Below are 25,691 nucleotides of genomic sequence, written 5' to 3' on the forward strand. Positions count from 1 at the left end.
CACAAATGAGAATTTTTATAATCTGGTAAAAATACATATTTTTTAATTATGAAGATATTCATAGGCCACAAAATTTACCTTTTTTTTGTTTTTGAGACAGTCTCGCTCTGTTGCCCAGGCTGGGGCACGTGGCACAATCTCAGCTCACTGCAACCTCCGCCTCCTGGATTCAAGCGATTCTCCCGCCTCAGCCTCCCGAGTAGCTGGGATTATAGGCCTGAGCCACCATGCCTGGCTAACCTTTTATATTTTTAGTAGAGATTGGGTTTCACCATATTGGACAGGCTGGTCTCGAACTCCTGACCTCAGGTGATCCACCCACCTTGGCCTCCCAAAGTGCTGGGATTACCGCGTCTGGCCAATTTACTCTTTTAAAATGTACAAATCATGGTTTTTAGGATAGTTGTAAACTGGGCAACTATCACCAATTCCAGAACATTTTATGTCTCTGAAAGGAAACCTCATACCCATTTCCCATTCCCCACTAGTCTTAGGGAACCACTAATTACATCCTGTCTCTGCATTTGCCTCTTCGCATAAGTAGCACCATCTGTTGTAACAGGCACGTTTCACTTGACACAACATTTTAAGGTTAATCCATGTAGCATATGTAAGCTTTTATTCCTTTTTCTTGACATAAAATATTTCACTGCATGAACATACCACGTTTTGTTTACCTATTCAGTTGATGGACATTTAGGTCGTCTCAACTTTTTGGCTATTATGAATAATGCTGTTTTGGACAAACGTGCAAGTTTTTGTGCAGACATGTGTTTTCAATTTTCTTGAGTTATACAAACTTGGAGTAGAACTGCTGGGTCATAAAACAACCAAATGTTATTTTAAAAACATGACTGATACAAAAAAACTTTAAAAAGTTTGTGGAGAAATGCAATTAAAAGAAACATATTTTATTTCAACCTAAGCTCTACCAAGTTCAATTCTGTAATCAATGATAGCAGCCATTCAGTCCATCCTAAAGAACTGAGGGTCCTGAGAATTTTTTTTTTTTTTTTTTAATGGAGTCTCACTCTGTTGCCCAGGCTGGAGTGCAGTGGTGCAATCTCAGCTCACTGCAACCTCTCTGCCTCCCGGGTTCAAGCGATTCTCCTGCCTCAGCCTCCTGAGTAGATGGGATTACAGGTGCATACCATCACACCTGGCTAATTTTGGTATTTTTAGTAAAGACAAGGTTGCACCATATTGGGTCAGGCTGGTCGTGACTTTGCGATCTGCCTGCCTCAGCCTCCCTAAATATGCTGGGATTAGAAGTGTGAGCCGGCCGGGCGTGGTGGCTCAAGCCTGTAATCCCAGCACTTTGGGAGGCCGAGGCAGGTGGATCACGAGGTCAAGAGATCAAGACCATCCTGGTCAACATGGTGAAATGCCGTCTCTACTAAAAGTACAAAAAATTAGCTGGGCACGGTGGCGCGTGCCTGTAATCCCAGCTACTCAGGAGGCTGAGGCAGGAGAATTGCCTGAACCCAGGAGGCCGAGGTTGCGGTGAGCCAAGATCGCGCCATTGCACTCCAGTCTGGGTAACAAGAGCGAAACTCCGTCTCAAAAAAAAAAAAAAGAAGTGTGAGCCACTGTGCCCAGCCCTGGGTTTTGAGAATTTTACCATGGTAATGCAGTTTTTACACTATTAACTGAAGAAAAATGGGTGTCCTTTACAGATTCTTTAAGATCACGAAACAAAAAGAAAAGGAGCCAAACCAGGACAGTAAGATGTATGCCTAACGATTCTGTGTCAAAACTCTCAAAAAAATTGCCCTTGTTTGATGAGAATAATGAGCAAGAACATTGTCATCGTTTAGAAGGACTCTTTGGAGAAGTTCCCCTTGGTGTTTTTCTGCTAAAATCTTTGGTTAGCTTTCTCAAAATACTCTCAAAATAAGCAGATGTTATTGTTCTTTCATCCTCAAGAAAGTCAACAGGTATATTGCCTTGAGTATCCGAAAAAACCCTTGCCACGGCCTTTGCTCTTGACTGGACCTCTTTCGTTTTGACTGGATCACTTGTACCTGTTGGTAACCATTGATCTGATTGTGTTTTGTCTTCAGGATTGTACTGGGAAAGCCATGTTTCATCTCCTATTACAATTAAGAAATTGTAGAAATGCTTTAGAAGCTTGATGCCGCTTATTTGAAATTTCCACCAAAAGTTCTGCTCTTGCCTGTAGCTGATCTGGGTGCGACATTTTTGGCACCCAGTGGAAAGTTGCTCAACTTTAATTTTTCAGTCGGAATTGTGCAAGATGAACCCAATTGAGATGTCTATGGTATTGGCTACTGCTTCTGCTGTTAACTGTCAGTCCTCTTCAATTAGGGCAGGAGCAAGATGAATTTTTTCTTAGTGAAAGAATGTGGATGGTCTGCTGCTACAGGTTTCATCTTCAACAGTGTCTTGTCCCGTCTTAAAATCAGTTACCCATTTGTAAACTGCTCATTTCTTTGTGCATTTTCTCCACAGACTTTTCAAGAAGCATCAATTATTTCACCATTTTTGCATCCAAGCTTCACCATATGTTTGATGTTTGTTCTTGCTTCAATTTTAACCAAATTCATGTTGCTTTGACAGGGGCTCTTCAAACTTATTTATTTATTTATTTATTTACAGATGGAGTCTTGCTCTGTCACCAGGCTGGAGTACAATGACACAATCTTGGCTCGTTGCAACCTCTGGCTCCTGGGTTGAAACGATTCCCCTGCCTCAGCCTCCTGAGTAGCTGGGACTACAGGTGCGTACCACCACACCTGGCTAATTTTTTGTATTTTAGTAGAGAAGGGGTTTCACCATGTTGGCCAGGATGGTCTGGATCTCCTGACCTTATGATCCCGCCCACCTTGGCCTCCCAAAGTGCTGAGACTACAGGTATGAGCCACTGTGCCCAGCCTATTATTTATTTATTTATTTATTTTTCTGAGACAGGGTCTAGCTCTGTCACCCAGGCTGGGTAGTATGATCATAGCTCACTGCAGCCTTGGAACTCTTTGGCTCAAGAGCTTCTCCTGCCTCAGCCTCTCAAGCAGCTAGGATTACAGGTACATGCTACCATGCCCAGCTAATTTTTTAGTGTTTTGTAGAGACAGGGTAGTCTCTGTATGTTGCCCAGGTTGGTCTTGAACTCCTAAGCTCAAGGCATCTTCCTATCTTGACTTCCAAAGTCCTGGTATTACAGGTATGAGCCACTGTGCCAGGCCTCAAACTGATGTCTTACTCTTCTTAGTGCCTCAAACCAGATACTGTAGACATGTTATAACAAGTTAGTATGAGTTTATTTTGTTGCAAAAAAGCTTTCAAATCTACACATAGTTTTTTATAATATGCATTTTCCATGAACTTTTCAAGACCCCTTGTACTGAACACCCCTCTCTGCTCAACAATTAGTTCTTAAGTTTTCCTTTCAATGGAGGCTGAAAACAGACACAGAAGCCTCTAGGCCCCCATGACAACTCACGCTATATTGGGTGAGATGACTGCCTCACAGTAGAAAAGTCAGACATGAATAACATCCTAAGAATGTATTGTGTGCCATTCGCCAGGCAGCCTTTCACCCATGTGTCTGCTTCTCTAATAACAATCAGAATGAAAGCTAATGTTTATTAAGCTTTGACAGGGGCTCTTTTCAAACTGATGTCTTTATTTATTTATTTATTATTATTATATTTTTAGATAAAGTCTTGCTCTATCACCAGGCTGGAGTGCAGTGGTGTGATCTTGGCTCATTGCAACCTCTGCCTCCTGGGTTCAAGCAATTCCCCTGCCTCAGCCTCCCAAGTAGCTGAGACTACAGGTACATACATTATGCTCAGCTAAAGGGAGCAGTTCCAGGCACCAGCATAGGTGCCAGCTCCCTGCAAAGCTGTAGTTGGACCATGTGTATTGCAAGTGGCTTCCACTGCTGGCACCTGGCAAGCTTGGAGACACCAGGAAACAGAGCCCCAAATAGGGTGATATAGCCCTGGCTCAGGGAGTTCCTAGGTCTGGGCTCCACAAAGGGTGGCAGCTCTGCTCTGCTTCTCTCTTCTCTCCTTGTTTCTTCTCTCCTTCTTGTTGCCTACAACATGGCGAGTGGGGGAGTATTTCAGCCCTGTTTGTGTTACGGCTCTTTCAGTCCTGCCATTCAGTGGGTCCTGGGTTCTCATCTCACATCTAGGAAGAATGAGGTATGTGGACAACTGGGGGGTAAGGTGAAGAGGTGGTTTATTGAGCGACAGCACAACTCTCCAGAGACCTGAAGTGGATAGCTGAGACCTACAGTGGGTAGCTCCTCTCCACAGGCAGGTCATCCCAACGTCTGCCCAAGTCTGGCTGAGTCCAGGGTTTTTTTGGCTTCACAAGAAAGGAAGTGCATGCCGATTGGTCTATGGGCAGCCATGGGCAGGCCTGGAAATTGCACCGTAAGTTCTCACTCTGGTCCACAGAACTGGCAGTCTGGACCCCAGGCTTGAGGCTGTCCCAGGGCTGAAGGCGGGCTGCACTGCAGACCTGTCTCTTTCCACCCAGGAGCCTGTCTGCCTCCAGCTGCCATCAATCTGCCATCCTCAATGCCCAGGCTGTTTGTGCTGAAAGGTGCCTGTAGGCCTGCACTGGGCCACCCTCAGCACCCCCTTGGCCTCCCTCCCGAGCTTGCTGGCACTCAAAGTCTGAAGGGGACTGAGGGGCACCAGGGGGTTGGCGCATCAGCACTGCCCCAAGTGTGTGCCCACCCTGCCAGTTTGCAGTACCACCTAGGCTAGGCCCCAACTTTGCTCTGAAATTGAAACAGGTATTGGGAGTGGGGAGAGGCCAGGCAATGGGAGCAGGCACTTCTGAGCCTGCAGGTGTACAGGGGGCTTCCCAGGACCCTGAGAGTACAGGAACACCTGGGTCGGCAGCTGCAGCTGGGTAGCTGCCCTGGCCATGCCTCCCTCACTGCAGCCAGCATTGTTGCAGCAATCACTCCAGATGGGTCACTGCTGCCTGCCTTCCATACCAAGTATACAGAAAAATTACAAAAAAACGTTACTTAGAATACTTCCCTAAATGGAATCTAGACATTGTTGACTAAGCCAGGTTAGATGTAATTGCTTTGGTGAATAAGGCAACATTCTACTTTTCCAAACTGTATACAACTATTTTTATATATAATTCCTTCTTTTTCAGATGGAGTCTGACTCTGTTGTTCAGACTGCAGTGCAGTGGCACGATCTCAGCTTACTGCAACCTCTAGCTCCCGGGTTCAAGCAATTCTCCTGCCTCAGCCTCTTGAGTAGCTGGGATTATAGGCAACTACCACCACACTCAGCTGATTTTTCTATTTTTTAGTAGAGACAGGGTTTTGCCATATTGGCCAGACTGATCTCGAACTCCTGATCTCAGGTGATCCGCTTGCCTTGGCCTCCCATGCTGGGATTACAGACATGAGCCACCATGCCCAGCCACATTTTTATATATAATTCTTATATGACTTGCCAACAGTATAATACTCACTAAGAAAAGGTAGCGTTCTTGTGCTGATGTGTTCCGAGCAGCTAGTTTGAGGATCTGTCCTTCTTTTATTAGTTCATTTGAAGGGTTTACAATGTCTTCTTCTTCTCCCAACATTTCATAAATCTCTAAGAGTTTCTTTAGGTTCTCCTAGGAAATGAGAAAACAAAACAGCAAGATCGCATACAAGCAGGTTTCAACTGAGTAGCTTTAATAATACTCTGAGCTTGTAATTCAGACGGGATTGGGAGTAAGCATACATTTTGATATAAATTGCATCAGTTATTAGCAAGTTCAGAGAGTTATTCCGGATAACATTAAACATTTTGTAAACATTCTTTTTGGTTCATCTGTTTCAATTCACTTTGGTCCAAATCTACAGAGATCTGGGCAGTATTACTGACAGTTGTCTAATCAGAAGGTTCCTATCTCCTCTGAACACCACTTACCATTTTTCTTATTGCACTATTAGAATGGCTTGCTGCTGTAGATATAATTTCAAGTGATTCTACATGGGAAAAAAAGAAAAGTAAATAAATATGCTTTGTCCTTCCCGTGCTTCTACATAGCTGAATAACTTACTAAAAAGTCTGAGACCAAAGATACAACTAAAATAGTAGCATTTTCCATTTATAAATTGGATACTTTCTAAAGTTCCATTTGTAAGCAGACTACTTGAAACTTCATCTTTCCTTACAAAGTTATATATGAAGGTTAGGCTCACAGGTTTAATAGATAATGAACCATCATAAATAATAAGGAGAGAGAGAAACATCACTGGTCTTCCTTAGTTCATCTCTTGAGCAGTGACCCCAGCCCAACTTATTTTGTCTCCCTCTATCCTGGATCCTGTATTGAGGGCACAGAACTGCCCAAATCAGAATAGTTTTCCAAAACATAAACAAAAACTCAGTTTCTTCTATGCTCAAAGTTTTTGAAACTTACAGTGTACACTAACTCCATACTAGGTACTTTATTACAGTGTCAATTCTTTTTTTTTTTTTTTTTTTTTTACAGTGTCAATTCTTATACAGCCTTAAACTGTTAAGTATTTTAGCTCCATTTGGCAGGTGAATGAAATGGGGAAGTAATACAACTTGGGTAAGGTCACAGAGCTATGCTATAGGAGGGCCGTACTTAAACCCAGGTTTCTGACTCAAAAGTTCTAAAATATTTTAGCAGTAGTAAGCATTTTACTAATTGTATGAGCAAATTAACTACTAAGCATAGCTTATTTTCTTTGGGAAAATACATTCACAGTTCTAGCCTGGGTTGGGTGAAAGGGGTCAGTGTTGGAGGGTTTTGTTGCTGGGGCAGGTGGGAATGGGAACTTTTTGGTGTGGACATCACAGGGGCTCCAGGGACTGCTGGCGAAGAGGCCTCTTGCTGGACTGACCCCAGGGAAAACCTCTCAATCCTAAATCATGCCCCGTTTTCGTCCTTTCTTTTCTGTTTTGTGAATACTTGCCTGCCTAATTCTGTTACCACAACAACCCTGAGACTTTTCACTGACATTTTTTGTCTTCCTTGCACTGCTGGATAGAATGCACTTTTGTTGCTTTCCTTCCTACTTTCAGGTCACCAAAGGCCCTTCTTCTGTGATTTCCTTAGAATTTTAGTGAAAGTAAGGGCCAGGCGCGGTGGCTCAGGCCTGTAATCTCAGCACTTTGGGAGGCCAAGGCGGGTGGATCACGAGGTCAAGAGATCAAGACCATCCTGGTCAACGTGGTGAAACCCCGTCTCTACTAAAAATACAAAAAATTAGCTGGGCATGGTGGCGCGTGCCTGTAATCCCAGCTACTCAGGAGGCTGAGGCAGGAGAATTGCCTGAACCCAGGAGGCGGAGGTTGCGGTGAGCTGAGATCGCGCCATTGCACTCCAGCCTGGGTAACAAGAACGAAAACTGCGTCTCAAAAAAAAAAGAATTTTAGTGAAAGTAGCAATGGAAAAATAAACAAATAAGAAAAGTAATAAAATGCCATACCATGTCACCAACCACCTCATTTTTGATATGGGCATCTAAGGGGTACCAAAGTCTGAGCACAGAAGAAACCAAATTTTAATTTACATTTTAAAGAACTATTCTGAATGGGCAATGCTGGGCACTTGATACAAGATCCAGGATCCAGGAAGACAAAATAAAATGGGATAAAGCCATGGCTCTAGAGATGAGTTTGAGGAAGAGCAGTGCTGTTTCCACTTCCACCCCCACCACTAGATCTGCCACTCAAATCAAACAGTCAGGTAAGATAGGTAGAAAATGGAGCTAGGGCAGAGTTCCTAGGAAATAGTTGGTTTGAGATGGGAAGTCAAGTTCATTCTATAGTATGGAAAGGGCGAATGGAGAAGAGAAGTTTCTGTGGTAGTCACTCAAATGGTGGGAGACCTATCTGAAACAGCTTGTGTTCAAGAAAAGGCTAAGGATCAGGGCCACGCATGGTGGCTCATGCCTGTAATCCCAGCACTTTGTGAGGCTGAGGTGGGTGGATCATCTGAGGTCAGGAGTTCAAGACAAGCCTAGGTGACATGGTGAAAACACGTTTCTACTAAAATTACAAAAATCAGCTGAATAGCTTGAAAACAGAAGGTGGAGGCTGCAGTGAGCCAAGATCACACCACTACACTCCAGCTTGAGCAATAAAGTAAGACTCTTTCTCAAAAAAGTAAAAATTAAAAAAAGAGAAGGCTAGCTGGGCGCAGTGGCTCACGCCAGTAATCCCAGCACTTTGGGAGGATGAGGTGGGCAGATCATGAGGTCAGGAGATTGAGACTGTCCTGGCTAGCACAGTGAAACCTCATCTCTACTAAAAATACAAAAAATTAGCCAGGCATGATGGTAGGTGCCTATAATGCCAGCTACTCGGGAGGCTGAGGCAGGAGAATCGCTTGAACTAGGGAGAGCCAGGGAGGTGGAGGTTGCAGTGAGCATGATCTTTGCAGAGTGCAGAGATCATGCCACTGCACTCCAGCCTGGACAACATAGAGAGACTTAGTCTCAAAGTAAAAACAAAAAAGAAAAGGCTAACAATCCACAACAAAAAATAACGTTTTATGTACTTCATCTCTCATCAAGATTCACTTACGACAGAAAACAATAAATTATAAGGGAAAGTAGCAATGTTTTAAGGTTATACACAAGTACCATTACTGTTTGTTGAATATCAAGCCATTCTTATTTCTTAAATTTTCATTCATGACTTTACAGTTGATTGATTTGCAAAAGTGCATGAAAAAGCAAAGTATTATTGAAACTCATAAGCCTTAAAAAAAAAAAAAAGCCCTTTCAGCCGGGCACAGTGGCTCACGCCTGTAATCCCAGCACTTTGGGAGGCCGAGGCTGGTGGATCGTGAGGTCAAAAGATGGAGACCATCCTGGCCAACACGGTGAAGCCCCATCTCTACTAAAAATACAAAAATTAGCTGGGCGTGGTGGCGTGCGCCTGTAAACCCAGCTATTCAGGAGGCTGAGGCAGGAGAATTCCTTAAACCCGGGAGGTGGAGGTTGCAGTGAGCAGAGATCATGCCATTGCACTCCAGCCTGGTAACAGAGCAAGATTCCGTCAAAAGCAAAAACAAAACCCTTTCATTACAATCTAATAAAAAATAAGATAATCTAACAGAAGTGAAATAAAGTTTTTGGAGAAAATGTTATTGGACAATAAAAATCACCATTTCCTGTTATGGTAGGAATGTTAGGGCAGGTAGAGCCAACTCTGCTTAGGTTATTTTTACATAGTAAATGTCACCTTAGCTTTCTTGGCATGCACCAACCTGTCTAATTAAACAGCAGCACTTGTAATTCTGAATGGCTGTATTCTTCCTCTGAGAAGGAAATTGTGTATTGCTATTCTAGATGTCTTTAAGACTGTAATTTTATATTTCAGAGCCAGTGACTAACATGAAACCAGCAAAAGAAATGTGATTTGGATTGCTCTAAACTTGTCATTTTGGCTCAAAAGTGACTTGCCTAACTGAGGTGTTGATAACAATTTCCAGTGAAATTATCTTCTAATAGCAACATTTGACTAAAGTAGCTGTGAGATATACTTCCCTTTGAAACCATAAGGCTGCTTTGCCACTTGATTATTCCATAATAGGGAGAAAACAAAAATAGCATTTACTTTTAGCATCATTCCAGTCCAGGGAATCAGGAGGCAATTTCCTTAGATAGTCCTTAAGGAGCATCTCATACCGGGGAATCCGCTGAACAGGTTCTAGCATGTGATGCTGCAAAGTTAAGCTCCCACAGATTTTTTGTTTCTGTAATGAGAAAGGTTTTCTAAGAAACATTTAAAAATTAGGTTAGGTTATCAAGTCTAGAGACTCACTGTAAAACGGAACTATCATCAAGGGCAGTATTCTTCAACAAAGTGTGACTGTCCATCACCTGCATTAGACGTATCTGGGCTGCTGTTTAGAATGCAGATTTTTGGCCGAGAGCAGTGTCTCACAACTGTAATCCCAGCACTTTAGGAGGCTGAAGCGGGTGGATCACTTGAGGTCAGGAGTTCGAGACCAACCTGGCCAACATGGCAAAACTCCACCTCTACCAAAAATACAAAAATTAGCCAGGCATGGTAGCACGTGCCTGTAAGTCCCAGCTACACAGGAGGCTGAGGCAGGAGAATTGCTTGAACCCAGGAGGCACAGGTTTCAGTAGCTGAGATTTTGCCACTTAGCCTGGGTGACAGAGCAAGACCCTGTCTCAAAAAAAAAAAAAAAAAAAAGCAGATTGCTGAACCCCACCTCAATCTACAACATCACAATATTTGGGGAAGGAGATGGAGAATATGCATTTTTTTCTTCTTTTTTTGAGATGCAGTCTCACTCGGTTGCCCAGGCATACAGTGGTATGCTCTCACTGCAACCTTGACCTCCTTGACCCAAGTGGTCCTCCCACCTCAGCCTTCCAAGTAGCTGGGACTATAGGCACGTGACACTATGCTCAGCTAGAGAATATGCATTTAAAAACACCCGATATTTCTATAACATTGAAGTTGAGGACTATCTGGTTTAAGAACAGGAAAGGTGGGGGCTGGGCACCGTGGCTCACACCTGTAATCCCAGCACTTTGGAAGTTTGAGACTGGTAGATCACAAGGTCAGGAGATCGAGACCATCCTGGCTAACATGGTGAAACCTCATCTTTACTAAAAATGCGAAAATGAGCTAGGCATGGTAATATGCACCTGTAATCCCAGCTACTCGGAAGGCTGAGGAAGGAGAATTGCTTGAACCTGGGAGGCAGAGGTTGTAGTGAGCCGAGATCGTGCCATTGCACTCCAGCCTGGGTGATAGAGTGAGAGTTCATCTCAGAAAAAAAAAAAAAAAAAAAAAAAAAAGCACACAGAAAGGAGGGGAAAAAATTCAAGCAGAATTTTGAGCAAGAAAATTCCAGATTGCTGACAACCACTTCAATTAGTCACTACAAGGGTTTGTGAAGTCACATTATTAAACCATTCTATAGAGATTTTTTAAAAGATGTGCCTATTTAATGAGGTCTGCTAAGAACAACTGTATTAAATGACTTTGGACTCAGCAGAAACTATTTCATAACAAGGCTATGATAAATGTCATTTCCTTTGAACTTAAAAAAGACTCTATATAGAAGAACAAGATCTGGGCATCTTTTATCTGTCAGAAAATTTTACTATTTCATTAGTTCAAAGCATTCTTTTTCATTAGAAACCAAATTTTGTAAATAGACCTCCACTTCTTAGGGCAAAATTGAGTCTGTATCACTTGCTCTCAAGAAGCTGTTAACACGAGAGGAAAAAATAAGAAATGTTCTTGTTCCTGTTAAACAAAGCAGAAATCCCATTAAAATATATACTGAACTCACACCATGATCAGGGCACTGCAGGGCATCAAAGCTATATTAAGACGTGTTTGTATTTGAAGCAAACAAGTAAATAAAGGCTTCACAGAGAAGGGAACATTTAACACAACCTCTGATGAGTGCAGGCTTTGGAGAGAAAGACAGACTAGGGAGCAAGCCCAGGAGGAGAAACCTGAGAACAGGCCCACAGTAATGAAGCAAGAAATATGTTCAATGAAAGGAGCAGAGAGGTTTTCTTGGCAAATAAGGTAAGTAGAAGGAAATGGAAGATGTAACCTAAAGGCAATATGAGGTCATGATGTCAAGGTGAGTTTAGAGTTTTTTCATCTAATGTAGATTTTTGTGCATGACAGTTGTATCATTAGATCTGAGCTCTATTAGATTAACCTACTGCAGTGTGGCTTTGGGGAGACAGGGGAACTAGTTTGGAAGTTGTTATTAGAGACCGGGAAGAAAGTAATAAGGGCCTGAAATTGGCATAGAAACTGAGAGAATAATGGCTTTCCTTCATTAGGTTTAAGATATTCATTCTATAAATTTAAATATCTCATTTGATTTTCCCCTAATCTATTATGTACATCAAGGAAAGTATTACTGATCCCAAATATTTCACATGAAGAAACTGTGGCTCCGATAATTTAGGAGAGTTTTCTAAGGTCAAGTGACTATAAGTGGCAGACCAGGATTCTAAACTAGGTTAGTTGATTCCTAATCTATGACTCTTCTCACAACCCATGTCATTTCGTCATAATATGGAGAAGATAGACATTACAGAGACAGAATTCAGAATGTGATAAGACAGTAACTACCATCATCACCATCATTTAGTGAGCAATTACTATGCAACAAGCACTATGCTAAGCACTTCGAATACTTTATTTCACAGGCAAATGAACACATACAGAGAATGAAGAAATGTAACAAATCAAAGACAAAGCCAAGTTGTCAAGCTCTGGTGAATGATAGGATAATGGTGTCACCTATTAAATCCAATACATATCGGAATAATTATCTACTCTGTGCAAGACCTAAAAAGTCAGATGGAAAAATGCTTGGGAGCTAAAAATAGGAAAATAAAATGTTGACTTTATTTGTATGACAAGATGTTCATTCACATGCTTGGCCATTTGTACCTGGAGTTTGGGAGTAGAGAACTAGACTAGAACAGTGACCCTAGAGGAAATCTGCCTGGCAAGAAAGAGGCAGGTGGGAATAGGACATGAATGAAAAGTAGAAAAAGAAAGAAGATCGTAGAAGGCAAGCTCTTTTGCTCTGCCCACATTTCAGTATTAGCAAAAGAAGCTGGTAAAAATCAAAGGAGGAACCCAGTATTCAGTAAGGTAGGTTGAGTGTTTAATTACAAAAGAAAAGAATGTTAAAAAAAAAAAAAAAAGGAATGAAGGGTATGAGGTAGGCCTTCTGGCTATAGCTGAATGAAGAGACTGACAAATCCTCCCTGTTAAAAGCAGTTATAGGCCGGGTGCAGTGACCTATGCCTGTAATATCAGCACTTTGGAAGGCCGAGATGGGGGGATCATTTGAGGCCAGAAGTTTGAGACCAGCCCGGCCAACATGGAAAAACCTTGTCTCTACTAAAAGTACAAAAATTAGCTAGGTGTAGTGGCACACACCTGTAATCCCAGCTATCTGGGAAGCTGATGCCTGAGAATTGCTTGAACCCAGGAGGCAGAGGTTGCAATGAGTCAAGATCATGCCACTGCACTACAGCTTGGGTGACAGAGCGAGACTCTACCTTCAAAAAAATGAAAAAAATAAAATAAAAGCCGCTATAAAGCTAGATAAAATTGACAAAATAATAAAAGCATCTTAGAAATTGATTAAAAGCTATGCAACAATCTGGAATGCGTTTACACTTTAAAAACTGTTGAACTTTGGGTAAGAGTGGTGAGAATCTGTGGCATTCTAGCCTGGGGCTGCTCCTGTCCCTCTCCCAGCTCAGTCACTACAAAGGGGCTTCCAGGGTGGCATGGGCTATGAGGACTGGTGAGTGGCTCTTCTGCTAAGGCTGAAAAGGGCTCATTCAATTTGGAGTGGTGGGCACCACACACACCCAACAACATCAGTAGAAGTGAAGATCCCTGAAGTGAGTAGGCGGTGAGAGCTAGTAACTCCACTAGCTAGATGTTGTGGTTGTGGATGTGAAAAATATAATAATTGAAAAGAAAAATTCACTATAGATTCAACAGCAGATTTGAGATGACAGAAGAATCAGGGAACTTGAAGAAAGACTAGTAGAAATTAAAGAATTTGAATAACCGAAGAAAGATTGGGAGGATCACTTGAATCTAGGAATTCAAGGTCAGCCTAGGCAACATAGCAAGACACCATCTCTAAAACAAACAGAAGGAACCCACCAAAATTTGTGTAATGGAAGTCAAAAGATTAAAAAAAAAGAGAGAAAGTGAAAAAGACAGAAAATATTTGAAGAAATTATGGCTGAAAACTTCTGAAAATGATTTTTTTAAAAAAGGTCAACCAACCCTAACTAGGAAAAATACAAAAAGGTCCACACCCAGATACATCATATTCGAACTGGTGAAAGCCAAAAACAGAAAATCTTGAAAGCATCAAGAAAAAAGTGACTCATCGCATGCATGGGAGTATCAATACAATCAATGGCTGGTTTCTTGTCTGAAACCACAGAGGATGGAAAGCAGGAGAATGACATATTCAAAGTCCTGGGGAAGAATCCCATATACTGGCTGAGTGCAGTGGCTCATGCCTACAATCTCAGCACTTGGGGATGCTGAGTCTAGGTGTTCAAGACCAGCCTGGGCAACACAGCAAGTCTCTGTCTCTATAAAAAATCTAAAATTTAGCCAAGGGCGGTGGCACATGCCTGCAGTCCCAGCTTACTTGAGAGGCTGAGGTGGGAGGATTGCTTGAGCCCAGATGTTCAAGGCTGCAGTGAGCTGTGACTGAGCCACTGCACTCTAGCTTGGGTGACAAGAGCAAGACCTCGTCTCTAAAAAAATAATAAAAATTATAAAAACAAAATATAAAATAAAAAAGGAAAACCCATATACCAGGAATTCAGAATCTAGCAAAACTGAATTTCATTCTTCATTCATTCAAAAGTCAAGAAAAAATAAGTATAGTCCCAGACAAAGACTGACAGAATTCATTGCTAGTTGGCCTGCTTTATAAGAAACAACAATCACTTATGCTGAAAGTTACTCCAAAACGGGCAAATATAAAAGTTAACATAAAATAGACTTATATTTTTTTCTCATACCCTTCCTTAACAATTATAGCACTGTATTATAGACCCACAACATACAAAAACGTAATACACAGGACACGAATAGCACAGAGCACAGACGAGGGAACAGAGCTATACTGGAACAAAGTGTCTACATTTTACAAGAATTAAAGTGAGTATAATCTGAAGTACATCTGAAAAATTAAGATGCATACCATAATCCTAAATGCAACCATTATAAAATAACTCAAAAAATAATTTGACAATTAGAGGAATTAAAATGGTACAATTAAAAAAATTCATATGAGACAAAAGAAGACAATCAAAGAACAAAAGAATTCCCACACCAGGAATCTTAGATGACCTAAAATATGCCTTTTCAATATTTAAACTGTATCAAAGAATATGATATTAATAATTTTGACTAGAAAATCAAGTGGAAATTATTATGGTATTATTAAAGTGTATTATTTAGGTTTGGTGAAACAGAAGAAAATGAGGCTATAGATAGCAAGTGACAAAAAAAAAGAATGGTTAGTTTCCAAAATCTTGGGGTTTACAGCAATCATTCTTTATATTCATTTATATTCCTTTCAATAACTCAACCTCAGAAAGAATGCAAAAGAGGCACAGACCTGAAAGAAAACTCATTTTGTAAATTTATGTAGACCCTAATAAAAATCATCCTCTGCTGGCCTCAAAAGCAAATGGAGACGTTATTGCTTAGTATGCAGCATGTGACTGGTATACATTTCAGTTTTGCAAAGATGATCTCCGATAATTCAGAGTAGAATACATTTTGGCTAGGTATCTCGGACAGATCTCTAGATCGCAATTTTAGATCTAGAAGACTATATAATTTGTATGGAAATATTAATTCATAGCTTTGAATGAAACAGTCCTATTACCTGAATTTCTTCAACCAATGATTTGAACTGGGGAATACGTTCTGTCATGTTTTTAACCAATTCCATTGCATTATCAAATCCTTTCACATATTCTCCATACATCTTAAGAAATGGTGCCAATTTCTGAAGGATATCTCCAATTCTAGGGGTAGTTTCCCTGTATCAAATATAGAAAAACAAGTCATTAAAATTTCTTTTTTTTTCTTTTCTTTTTGAGACAGGGTCTCATTCTGTCATTCAGACTATAGTACAGTGGCATGATCACAGGTCACTGCAAGCTCGACCTCCCAGGGTCAATCAATCCTCCAGCTTCAGCCCCCTTAGTAGCTGGGACTACAGGTGCATGCCACCACGCTTGGCTAGTGTTTTGTATATTTTGTAGAGATGGGGTTTCACCATGTTACCCAGGCTGGTCTTGAACTCCTGGGCTCAAGTGACCTGCCTTGGCCTCCTAAAGTCCTGGGATTACAGGTATGAGCCACCATGCCTGGTACATTAAGATTTCTTATGGAATGAGCAAATTGACAGGACTAGAGAGGAAGTAATCACACCCTGTGCTTTATCTCATTCACCATACTGTGAGGCAGGTAGAGAACGACTCAGCACCTTTTTAAAGGGACTATAGGAATGACATAGCAAAGAGAGATGCTCTAGAATTCTTGAAGCTACACATTACCCGATATTTTGTCTTCACTAGTCAAATGATAGTTTGGAGAGCAGACATGAAGTTCTTTGTACCACAGCATCTAACAGTGGTCTTCAATGCAAACATTTAGCATAAATGTCTAGCTACAGTTGTGTGTGGCATTTTTATTTCAATTTAAAAGCTGAAAAATACAGCATCTTACATGACTGCCTTAAACATACCATTTTCTATCTACTCCTCTTACCATTCTTGCATTCGTTTCTCCAGCTCTGGCAAGAGGAATTTACTATGGAAGGCATTTATTGATGAAATATTAGAAAAGATTTTATTCACCATCTCTGCTGGAAATGAGCCTCGGTTTGCTTCTTCCAACAGTTTGCAATAAAATACCTGAATAAAAGAATAATGCAAGCATTACTTCACATTTAGTAGTTAACCACCCAGCACTGTGCTGGGCACATAGTGGGCTCGTAGGAACTTTTATTGAGCAAATGGAAAAGTTTACGGTTCAAGAAATCCATCATTGGAAATTTAGGAGTGAATATATGCTTTGATTTAGAAAACTCAGGAATAAGAATTAGGAAGCTTTGATTCTAATCTAGGCTATGCTCCCATCAATAGGAATATTATGGCGAATAACTTATCTTTCTGTGCCAGAAAATTTCCAACTGAGGTTAATAGAATTTATCCTTCCTATCCATAAGCCAGAGTTAAGAAATGTGAAAATACTTTATGTACACACAATAATTGTGTTATTTCTCACTTCTCTTTATGTTTTGAAAGACTTCTATGGCACTTATGACATATTTCCCTTTATTGTAGTTTGCTGACATAAATGTCATTTATCCTATTAAAACTGTATGCTCCTTGGGAAAGAAGAATATCATGATTTAGTTCCCACAACAGAACAAGTGCATAATATCTGGCCAGTGAATGGACAAAGGAATATATCAATTCTCGACTATTTACTTGCTTTTAGTAAATAATAATGCACAGTAACTTAAAACATAGATATGTAGGGAGAAAAGTCTCTTTCTACACACAACACATACCTCAAAGACAAAAAAAAAAAAAAAACCCACACAAGCCTTCGGTCTTAGCTATACTTCACTAGGGCTATTATACCTCTTAATTGCCATTCTGTTACATGTAGGCAGAAGGAGGTCTATTCCTTCATAATGTCCAGATGGTTGTCAATTTTCTAAATTCACCTCCACTGCATTTTCTTGAAAGGCAAAAAGAACACAAAATTATGTCCTTAGACTTAGAGGCTCCAATAGTTAGGTTACTGTAGTAATTAGGACTCTAGAATTCTAAAAGTTCAGCAACAGCAGCTGATAACTTATTTGGCTTAAAAAAAAAAAACACCACACAACTTGGTAAGAGAAAAGAAATATCTCCACTACGTGAATACTAAAATTTCAGGTCTGTAATTCCCATAAGGAAGAAAGTTCTTTCAAAGGTACAAACGACGTGATTTGATTTTGGCTTATGGTGAAATTTCTTCAAAAATGATCTGATCCATAAACTCATTCCTTCAAAGAGCATAAGACTTAAAATGGCTTCTCACAGCTCACCCTAAGAGGCAAGCAGTTCACTTCTGAAACCGACGATGAAGAGGTATGCACAGGATTGCCTGTTTCCATGAAATTCCAGTTTCCAGTGGCAGAAGTGGGACAATTCTTCTAAGTAACATTCTACATGGCAGCTTTCCCTTCTAACAAGGAGTCTGTATGGGCAATCTACCATTTGTACTATTCTTTATTGCTGAAACAGGATTAAGATGCCTTCGTGGCCAGGCGCAGTGGCTCATGCCTGTCTGTAATCCCAGCACTTTGGGAGGCCAAGGCAGGCAGATCATGAGGTCAGGAGTTTGAGACCAGCCCGGCCAACATGGTGAAACTAAATGATCTGAGCTGGTGTAGTCATAGGGCCAGAAGGATTTTGAAAGTTCACTTGTTCAACCTTGTATGAAACATTTAATACAGTACCTGGCATAAAGTTGCCTAGCCAGTATTTGTTTAATGTGTGAATCTACTTTATCACGTTTTGTACTTTTATCATGGAACCTTGAGTAGCATTTCAAATATACACTTGGAAAATCTAAGAATGTAAGAATAACTTTTGAAAACTAAGGCATCTTTTTTTTTGGGAGATGGAGTCTCGCCCTATTGCCCAGGCTGGAGTGCAGTGGTGTGATCTTAGCTCACTGCAACCTCTGTCTCCTGATTCCAAGCGATTCTCCTGCCTCAGCCTCCCAAGTAGCTGGAATTACAGGCATGCACCACCACGCCCAGCTAATTTTTTTGTATCTTTAGTAGAGACAGGGTTTCATCATGCTGTCCAGGCTGGTCCCTAAGTGCTGGGATTCCGGGTGTGAGCCACCGCGCCCAGCCAGAATCATCAGTATCTTATTTAGAATATAATGGTAACATGGTCCCCAGGATGACAATGAAAGGTCGAGAAATAGACTAGTGTTTAAGTTATAGGACACTGATAAACACATTTTGTGATTCATATAGAGAGACACCTCTATTCTTCACAAATTAGAAAATGCTTATACCTAGTGAATTCACTGACAAAGCTGAAAGTGCTAGAGATTTACTTGAGCAAGAACCTTTCACTAGCCAAACGCAGGCCCGCCCTTCATGCAGTTTCTAAAATACTGTAATTACTAGGTTAAAACGATGTACAATGCAAAAACATAAAATAATTCTGAGAAACAAAATCTTACCTGATCTAAGAGGTCTAGCCGGCTGACATAAGCTCTTTCAGTAAGCAAAAGTTCATTGGCTATTTTGTGAAGTTTTTGCTCATTAGTCTCCTAAAAATTGAACAGATATTCACACATTAGGAAAAAAACTTTGGACAATATTTCTAAAGAAAAAATCACGTCTTCAAATGATTTGATCAAAACAGTTTTCTCAAGCTTCTCAGTTACCCAGTTCTTCCAGCCATCAAGAGATGTCAGATAAGAAATGAACAAAAGGAGAAATTAGCGAGCAGCTGGATTTAAGCTATAGTTTCTCCTCTGACCTCTACAGCAGTTACCGCTATTGTATCTACCCTTTTCCCGGAAATTTTTTTATCTTTTTCGGTTCCTAGCATTATCCTTTCTTCATTTTTCCATCTTTCTCAGGCTATACTTTGGAAATTCACCACTCAGACATCTTGTCTAATTATCAGCTTTATACACTAAATTTTTATTAAAAAATATTTTATTAGGCCAGCTGCAGTGGCTCATGCCTATAATTCCAAAACTTTGGGAGGAGGTTGAGGCTGTGTGAGACATGACTGTACCACTGCACTCTAGCCTGGGCAACAGAGCAAACCCTATCTCCAAAAAACAAAAAAAGAAGAAGAAAAACTTCAATCAAATAATACAGAAAATAGTAAAGTGAACCCCTACATGCCCATCAATGAGATTCCACAACTATCAACTCACTGTTAATCTTGTTTCATTTATGCTCCCCCTCACCTGTCTGCCCATATTATTTTGAATTAAATCCCACTTTATTTCTTCAATATGTATTTATTTAATCCTTAAATATATTTATATAATCCTGCCAGTTTCATGATGACAGAACTTTTTTTTCTTATTAGCTGCTATGTCTCCTGTGCTTACTACAATGCTTCAATAAAAACACTGGTACTCAATACAAAATTGCTCAACAAATGAATGAATGAGTAGCAATCACATACCTAACTATTCAACTATTGCTGGACACGTATGACTACTTTGACATGCTGACAACCCAAGACCAAATTCATCTTTTCTGAGAAACCTCTACCCTACTACTAACTCCTAATTTTCTCTTCCTGGTAATGGTACAGTTAGCTGCCTTTGAAATCTTGAATTAGTGTAAACTTAGTTCTCTATGGGATCCTGACTGCTGCCAAGTCCTATTTATGATACTATGTCTTTAGCATTTATCCTTTAAGCTCTCAACACTGCCACCCTGTTTTGCTCATCTCTCCTCAACCCCCCACCAATCAATAGCTATCAAATAATCTTCCAATATTTTATGGCTCTAATTTAACTTGTATATTGTTGTATGAGGAATCTTTCTAAAACTTTCCTTTGTTTCATATTTATAAAGCATTGTCAAGAATGAATTAATTCTTTGAATACTAAAAAGAAAGAGTATTTCCAGATAGCCATTGTCTAATGAATGTTTTTATTTTTGTCTTTTGTCAATTGTTTTGTGGAATTCTTTCTAATGTACATGCTAAAATTTCTGCTCTGAGAAAAATATGCAAGTGTATATCCTTCCATGTACTTCTCTAGGGCTATTTATCTTCAAGTGAAAAGAAAATTCTAAACTTGTAAAAAAAAAACATTGCACATGTAATTCTACTTTCATAGAAAAGCCTTCAGTAGTCTTCCTCTCATTGACAGGGTAAAGTCCATACTATGCATATTCAGGGTTATTCAAACCTCTACTCACTTCCTCAAACTTCCTTCTCATTCTATCATCACAGGCCCATTTCTCCAAACACATCATTCAAATGCATGTTTGATTATTATCCAAAAGCGCCTCTGGCCATCTCTAAACCTTTCTTCTTTCCATCCTCTCTGCCTGGCATATGCTTTTGCGATTGTAGCTCTCTAGGTGTCTAAGACACTTTTCGTTTTGACTGCTGAATTTCCATTCTTGTCCATAGAGCCTTCTTCAACTATTCAAAGCCCTTGGGCTTCATCATACTGGAAGGTATTTTATCTTTCAAACATAAATATTTGTAGTGAAAACTTTCTATCTAGTACTTCACTGAAATACCCTTTCTCTGTAGGAGATTATAAAGTATCATGAAAGTTTAGGCAAAACTCTAGAAGCAAAGGAGACCAAAGCATATTTTAAGGCAGGGTCTAACTTTGGTATAAACACTATATTTTAAACTGTGTATAAATGCTATTAAATCCTATGACTACTTCACTGTGTTCATCACATGCTACTTCATGCTTTACACTTTACACACAAGATCCATTCTAACATGTAAAGTTAATGTGTTGTTTCTTACAGTGGCATTGAAATGAGGTATTTTTATGTGAAGTCCTCAGGTAAAGCAATATAACAATGTTTAAATAATTAGTGGTCTCAGAAATACAGAAATAAGATGGAGTCACCTAATTCCACAATTAGGCAAAGTTTTGGCTTAACTTAATACAATTCAGGATAATGTTCTGGCATTGCTGGTTGCTAGCTTGGCATATTTCCCACCCCTCATTTCTTATTAGTATCCAGATTGGGTTAGTGTATATATTACTACTATACAGCCAATTCCTCTGGGGAAATAGACTTTGTTTCCAGATCAAAAGGTGGGGCCCTGAATAATGTAAGAATCCAAGTACATAGTGATTGGTTCCGGAGACAATGAGGTATGAGGAAATATACACTGAAGGCTTTGGCAATAGGAAGCTTCCTTCCCTTAAGGCAGAGCCAACGGGAGACATTTCTTTTTGGGGCTCCCAGAGAATGACAGTATATGTAGGCTTAAGTGTTATGAGCAGCCAGTCCACAACCACAGGAATGAAGACAATAAACTTCATTCTTGTTTAGGCCAGGCTAAGTGTTACATGTGACCAGAAGCATCCGGAATGGTATATGATACACATGCAGGATACTCCATGAAATTTAAAAACCTAAGTAATTTTTAAGCAATTACCGCTTATAAGGAGAAAGAGATAAAACTTAAATACCTTGTGGGATAAAAATGTGACTTTCCAACTGTAATAAGTAAAAATAAATGTATAGTAAATACATAAGAAACCTATTAACATTTCAGAGGAAGATACAGGAATACGCTGTCCTTCATATTCCGAAGAAATACTCCCCTGCATCAATGTTGTAAGCTGTTTGTTTTATTTTGCTTTTCTAAGCCAGATGATTGAAGCATAATTTCTAAACAGTAAAATTCACCCTTTTTGGTGTATAGTTCCAGGAGTTTTGATAAATGCACGTGAAAATGTAACCCATAGGTCCCCAACCTTTTTGGTACCAGGGACTGGTTTCATGGAAGACAATTTTTCCATTGACGGTTGGGGCAGGGGGAGGGGAATGGTTTTAGGATGATTTGAGCACATTGCATTTATTGTGTACTTTATTTCTATTATTATTACATTGTAATATATAAGGAAGTAATTATACAGCTCAACATAATGCAGAATCAGCGGGAAACCTGAGCTTGTTCTCCTGCAACTAAACAGTCCCATCTGGGGTTGATGGGAGACAGTGAGAGATCATCAGGCATTAGATTCTCATAAGGAGCATGCAACCTAGATCTCTCGCGTGTGCAGTTCACAATAGGGTTCAAGTTCCTATGAGAATCTAATGCTGCTGCTGATCTGACAGGAGGTAGAGCTCAGATGATAATGTGACTGATGGGGAGCACCTGTAAATACAGATGAAGCTTAACTTGCTTGCTCATCTGCCCCACCGGTCACCTCCTGCTGTGCGACCCCATCCAAAACAGGCTATGTATCAGCCAGTACCAGTCTGTGGCCGATGGGCTGGGGACCCCTGACATAACCACTACCACAGTCAAGATATGGAATATTTCCATCATGCCGCAACTATTCCTGTGCCCCTTTGTAATCCACCCTCTCTCTGCTCCTAGCACCAGATCCTGGTACCTACTGATGTTTCCTTTTCTATAATGTCATATAAATACATGTGCTTTTTGAGTCTTGCTTCTGTCATTCAGCAAAATTCATTTGAAATACATGCACGTTGTTATTAGTGGCAGTAGTTTATTCTTTTCAAGCCCTTGGTTTTATTCTGATAGTGGTGACAGTGATTCTTTTGACTCACTCATACCCTGTGTTCTGATTCAAATTCTGACTATATCTTTAAAGACAGCAACTTGGCAGAACTTGTGCCATGATAAAATAATACATCTTTCATGAATCAGAGAATATATTAACTGACAGCTCTTACTGTGTATTACTGCTATGCAACGAAGTCACCCCTAAGGTCTTCCGCAGTCCTAAACAATCTTAAATAGGAAGCTTATCAGAAACAATCTTTGCTGACTGCAAGGCATGCTTTAGCTGAACTTGGCAATTGTGGATATCCTGGTCAGATTTTGCAAAATCCAAGAGGGATGCCAGCAGTTATTAGCAAAAGCTATGCTCTCTTCACACAGATGGTCTTCTACACGTTAGGTCCCTAACCCTGACAAAGCCAACACAAAGATAAGCAAAAAGTAAGCCTGCACACAATATATGGTTTAATCACGCTCTTACATACAGGATTTGCAGAAAAATTACTAGGGATTTCAAGATGTGAGGAAATCTTGGACTAATGGTGCCTTGCTTTAGGTCAATCAAAACAGCAATAATAATATCACCATAATAATAAAAGCTAACACACACTAATTGTTGTGTGCCAGACACCATGACAATGATTTTACATAAACTGATGAATCCTTACAATGATAAATACCATTGTTATTTCTATTTTACAGACAGCACACATAGAACAAAACAAAATCCTGAGGCTCAAAGACGCCAGGTTACTTACCCAAGGTCAGAGAGTTAGAAACTAACTGTATCACACAGGCAAGTACACGATTTTAAGTTACTATTCATGATACACCTTGGTCACTATCATCTTTCTTTGCAACAAAACCCAAGACTGTGATATCTGCCTGTAATAGACAGACTGAAAAATCACCAACTATCTGCTTACAAAATCCACCTGAAAATGAAATGTATTACTACTGTACACTTTAATTTATATATTATTTCTTCCAACATAAATTCTATTAAAGACAGACTTTTCAGCATTTTTGTAATTATCAGATATAAAAATACAGTCATTTTGAAGTGATAATATGGTGGCTTCCAACTTAAAAAACTTATTTAAGGAAACTCATCTATAAGTACATTAAAGAGAAATATATGATTTATTTGCATGCATGGGGCTTTATTACTATATTAGAATTACATATAAATTAAAGTAGTTTTAAAATTGCTGGTTCATTGGGGCTGTAACCTAATGTTTTTTAAATAGGAAAACTAAATAGGTAAATATTTCTTCTTAACATTGAGCACTTCAAAGTTATACAACCACTACTTGTGCTTGGCACTTTACCAGGAAGCCACTTATTCGTGCAATCCTTTGGGAAACAGTAGTAGTCATGCACTATTAATTTAATATATAATCCCATTTTCTTCTATTGAAGTCTAAGAAAAGAAGCCTGACTTTTCAACATAATTTATAATTTTTCAAAAATGCTATTTTAAAAGCATCTTACTTTGAGTATCCCTGTATTTTAAGTAGGGATATCCAAAGTAAGATGCTTTTAAAATCCCATCTCTATTAACAATACAAAATTTAGCTGGGAATGGTGGTGCACGCTACTCAGGAGGCTGAGGCAGGAGACTCACTCGAACCCAGGGGGTGGAGGCTGCAGTGAGCTGAGATCATGCCATTAAACCCCAGTGTGGGTGACACGAGAAGACTCTGTCTCAAAATAAATAAAAAAAATAAAGGGATTTTAAACTTACAAATACATACACAATACTATACTTATAAATTGAAAGGTGACTCCCAAAGCACTGCCTCAAAATAAATATACACAAGAGCATATCTAAACTATCAGCATCAAAAGTTACACTCCTCTTACAATAATAGAGTACGCAATTAATTTTCCTCTTTCTGCGTAATGCACTTCCTAGGCTGTTACTGTATGCCTTAACACCTCCAGTACCCTTTAGGAGAGATCTGCTCCTTCCTCTCTGGGCTTAGGTTCAGCCTGGTTGTTAGTCTCCATACCCCACTACTTCATGAATGCATTGCAGTATCAGTCCTGCCTCCTCATTTGCAGATGTCACCAGCTCCTGCAGCTCTTTTCAGACCTTTTGGCATGACTCTCCCATATGGCTCGAGGCAGAACAAAGGGCCCCCACTGCAGCTCCCAGAGTTCATTAACTGGACAGGCACAAACACTTGGATGGTGCCAGCGATTCATTCTTCTAAATATTGGTGCCATCCATCCTGCCTCGAAACTACCAAGCAGGGGGAGCAGATCTTCTGGAAAGAATGTTGTAAATGGTAAAAACAATTATAGTTTCCTGAGATGCTTCAGAGGTAAAATCTTCAATTATTTTAAAATGAATCAGCCAATATTATGCTTTATGACTCTTAAGCACATGTTCTCATATGTGATTTCATTTTAGGTAGGAAGAATTTTCCTAAAAACATATATTCAAAACCATTAAAAGGTCTTACAGCTTTCCCCATCTATTTATTAGACTTTATAGTCAAACAATATGTATGTAAATAACCTAAGTAAATTATCAAGTTTTTACAGGACATGAATGAACATTTCTTAATCATGGGGAGTTTCTATTCAAATCTGTCAATTATATTTTTCTATGGAGAGAGAGGGTGTATGCTTTGTGCAGGTACATACATCTCTGTGGTCCCTAAAGCTCATTCTCTGGTAAAAAAAAATGTTGAGTCAACTTAGGGAATAAATATTTGATTTTGTACCACAATTTATCTGATGCATCAACATTTTGATATGTCATTTTATATGTCTTGCCACACATTAAAGTCTTCAATGGAGGCCAGGCTTGATGGCTCACGCCTATAATCCC

The 25,691-nt window shown here is 39.8% G+C and overlaps 1 protein-coding gene across 8 annotated transcripts in view; it reads right to left on the minus strand.

Annotated features, from left to right (window-relative positions):
• The window catches only part of FGD4 (FYVE, RhoGEF and PH domain containing 4), a 242,795-nt gene that overhangs the window by 31,317 nt on the left and 185,787 nt on the right, over positions 1 to 25,691 (minus strand). For all 8 annotated transcript variants that reach the window (XM_078338932.1, XM_035255842.3, XM_035255847.3 and 5 more), the window contains 6 exons: positions 18,822 to 18,911; positions 16,332 to 16,477; positions 15,442 to 15,598; positions 9,594 to 9,732; positions 5,922 to 5,980; positions 5,476 to 5,622 (listed from right to left, as the gene is read on the minus strand). In XM_078338932.1, coding sequence (XP_078195058.1) covers positions 5,476 to 5,622; positions 5,922 to 5,980; positions 9,594 to 9,732; positions 15,442 to 15,598; positions 16,332 to 16,477; positions 18,822 to 18,911 — 738 coding nt within the window. The remainder of the gene's footprint in view (positions 1 to 5,475; positions 5,623 to 5,921; positions 5,981 to 9,593; positions 9,733 to 15,441; positions 15,599 to 16,331; positions 16,478 to 18,821; positions 18,912 to 25,691) is intronic.

Source organism: Callithrix jacchus, chromosome 9, assembly GCF_049354715.1.
Source record: "Callithrix jacchus isolate 240 chromosome 9, calJac240_pri, whole genome shotgun sequence".
Lineage (NCBI taxonomy): Eukaryota > Metazoa > Chordata > Mammalia > Primates > Cebidae > Callithrix > Callithrix jacchus.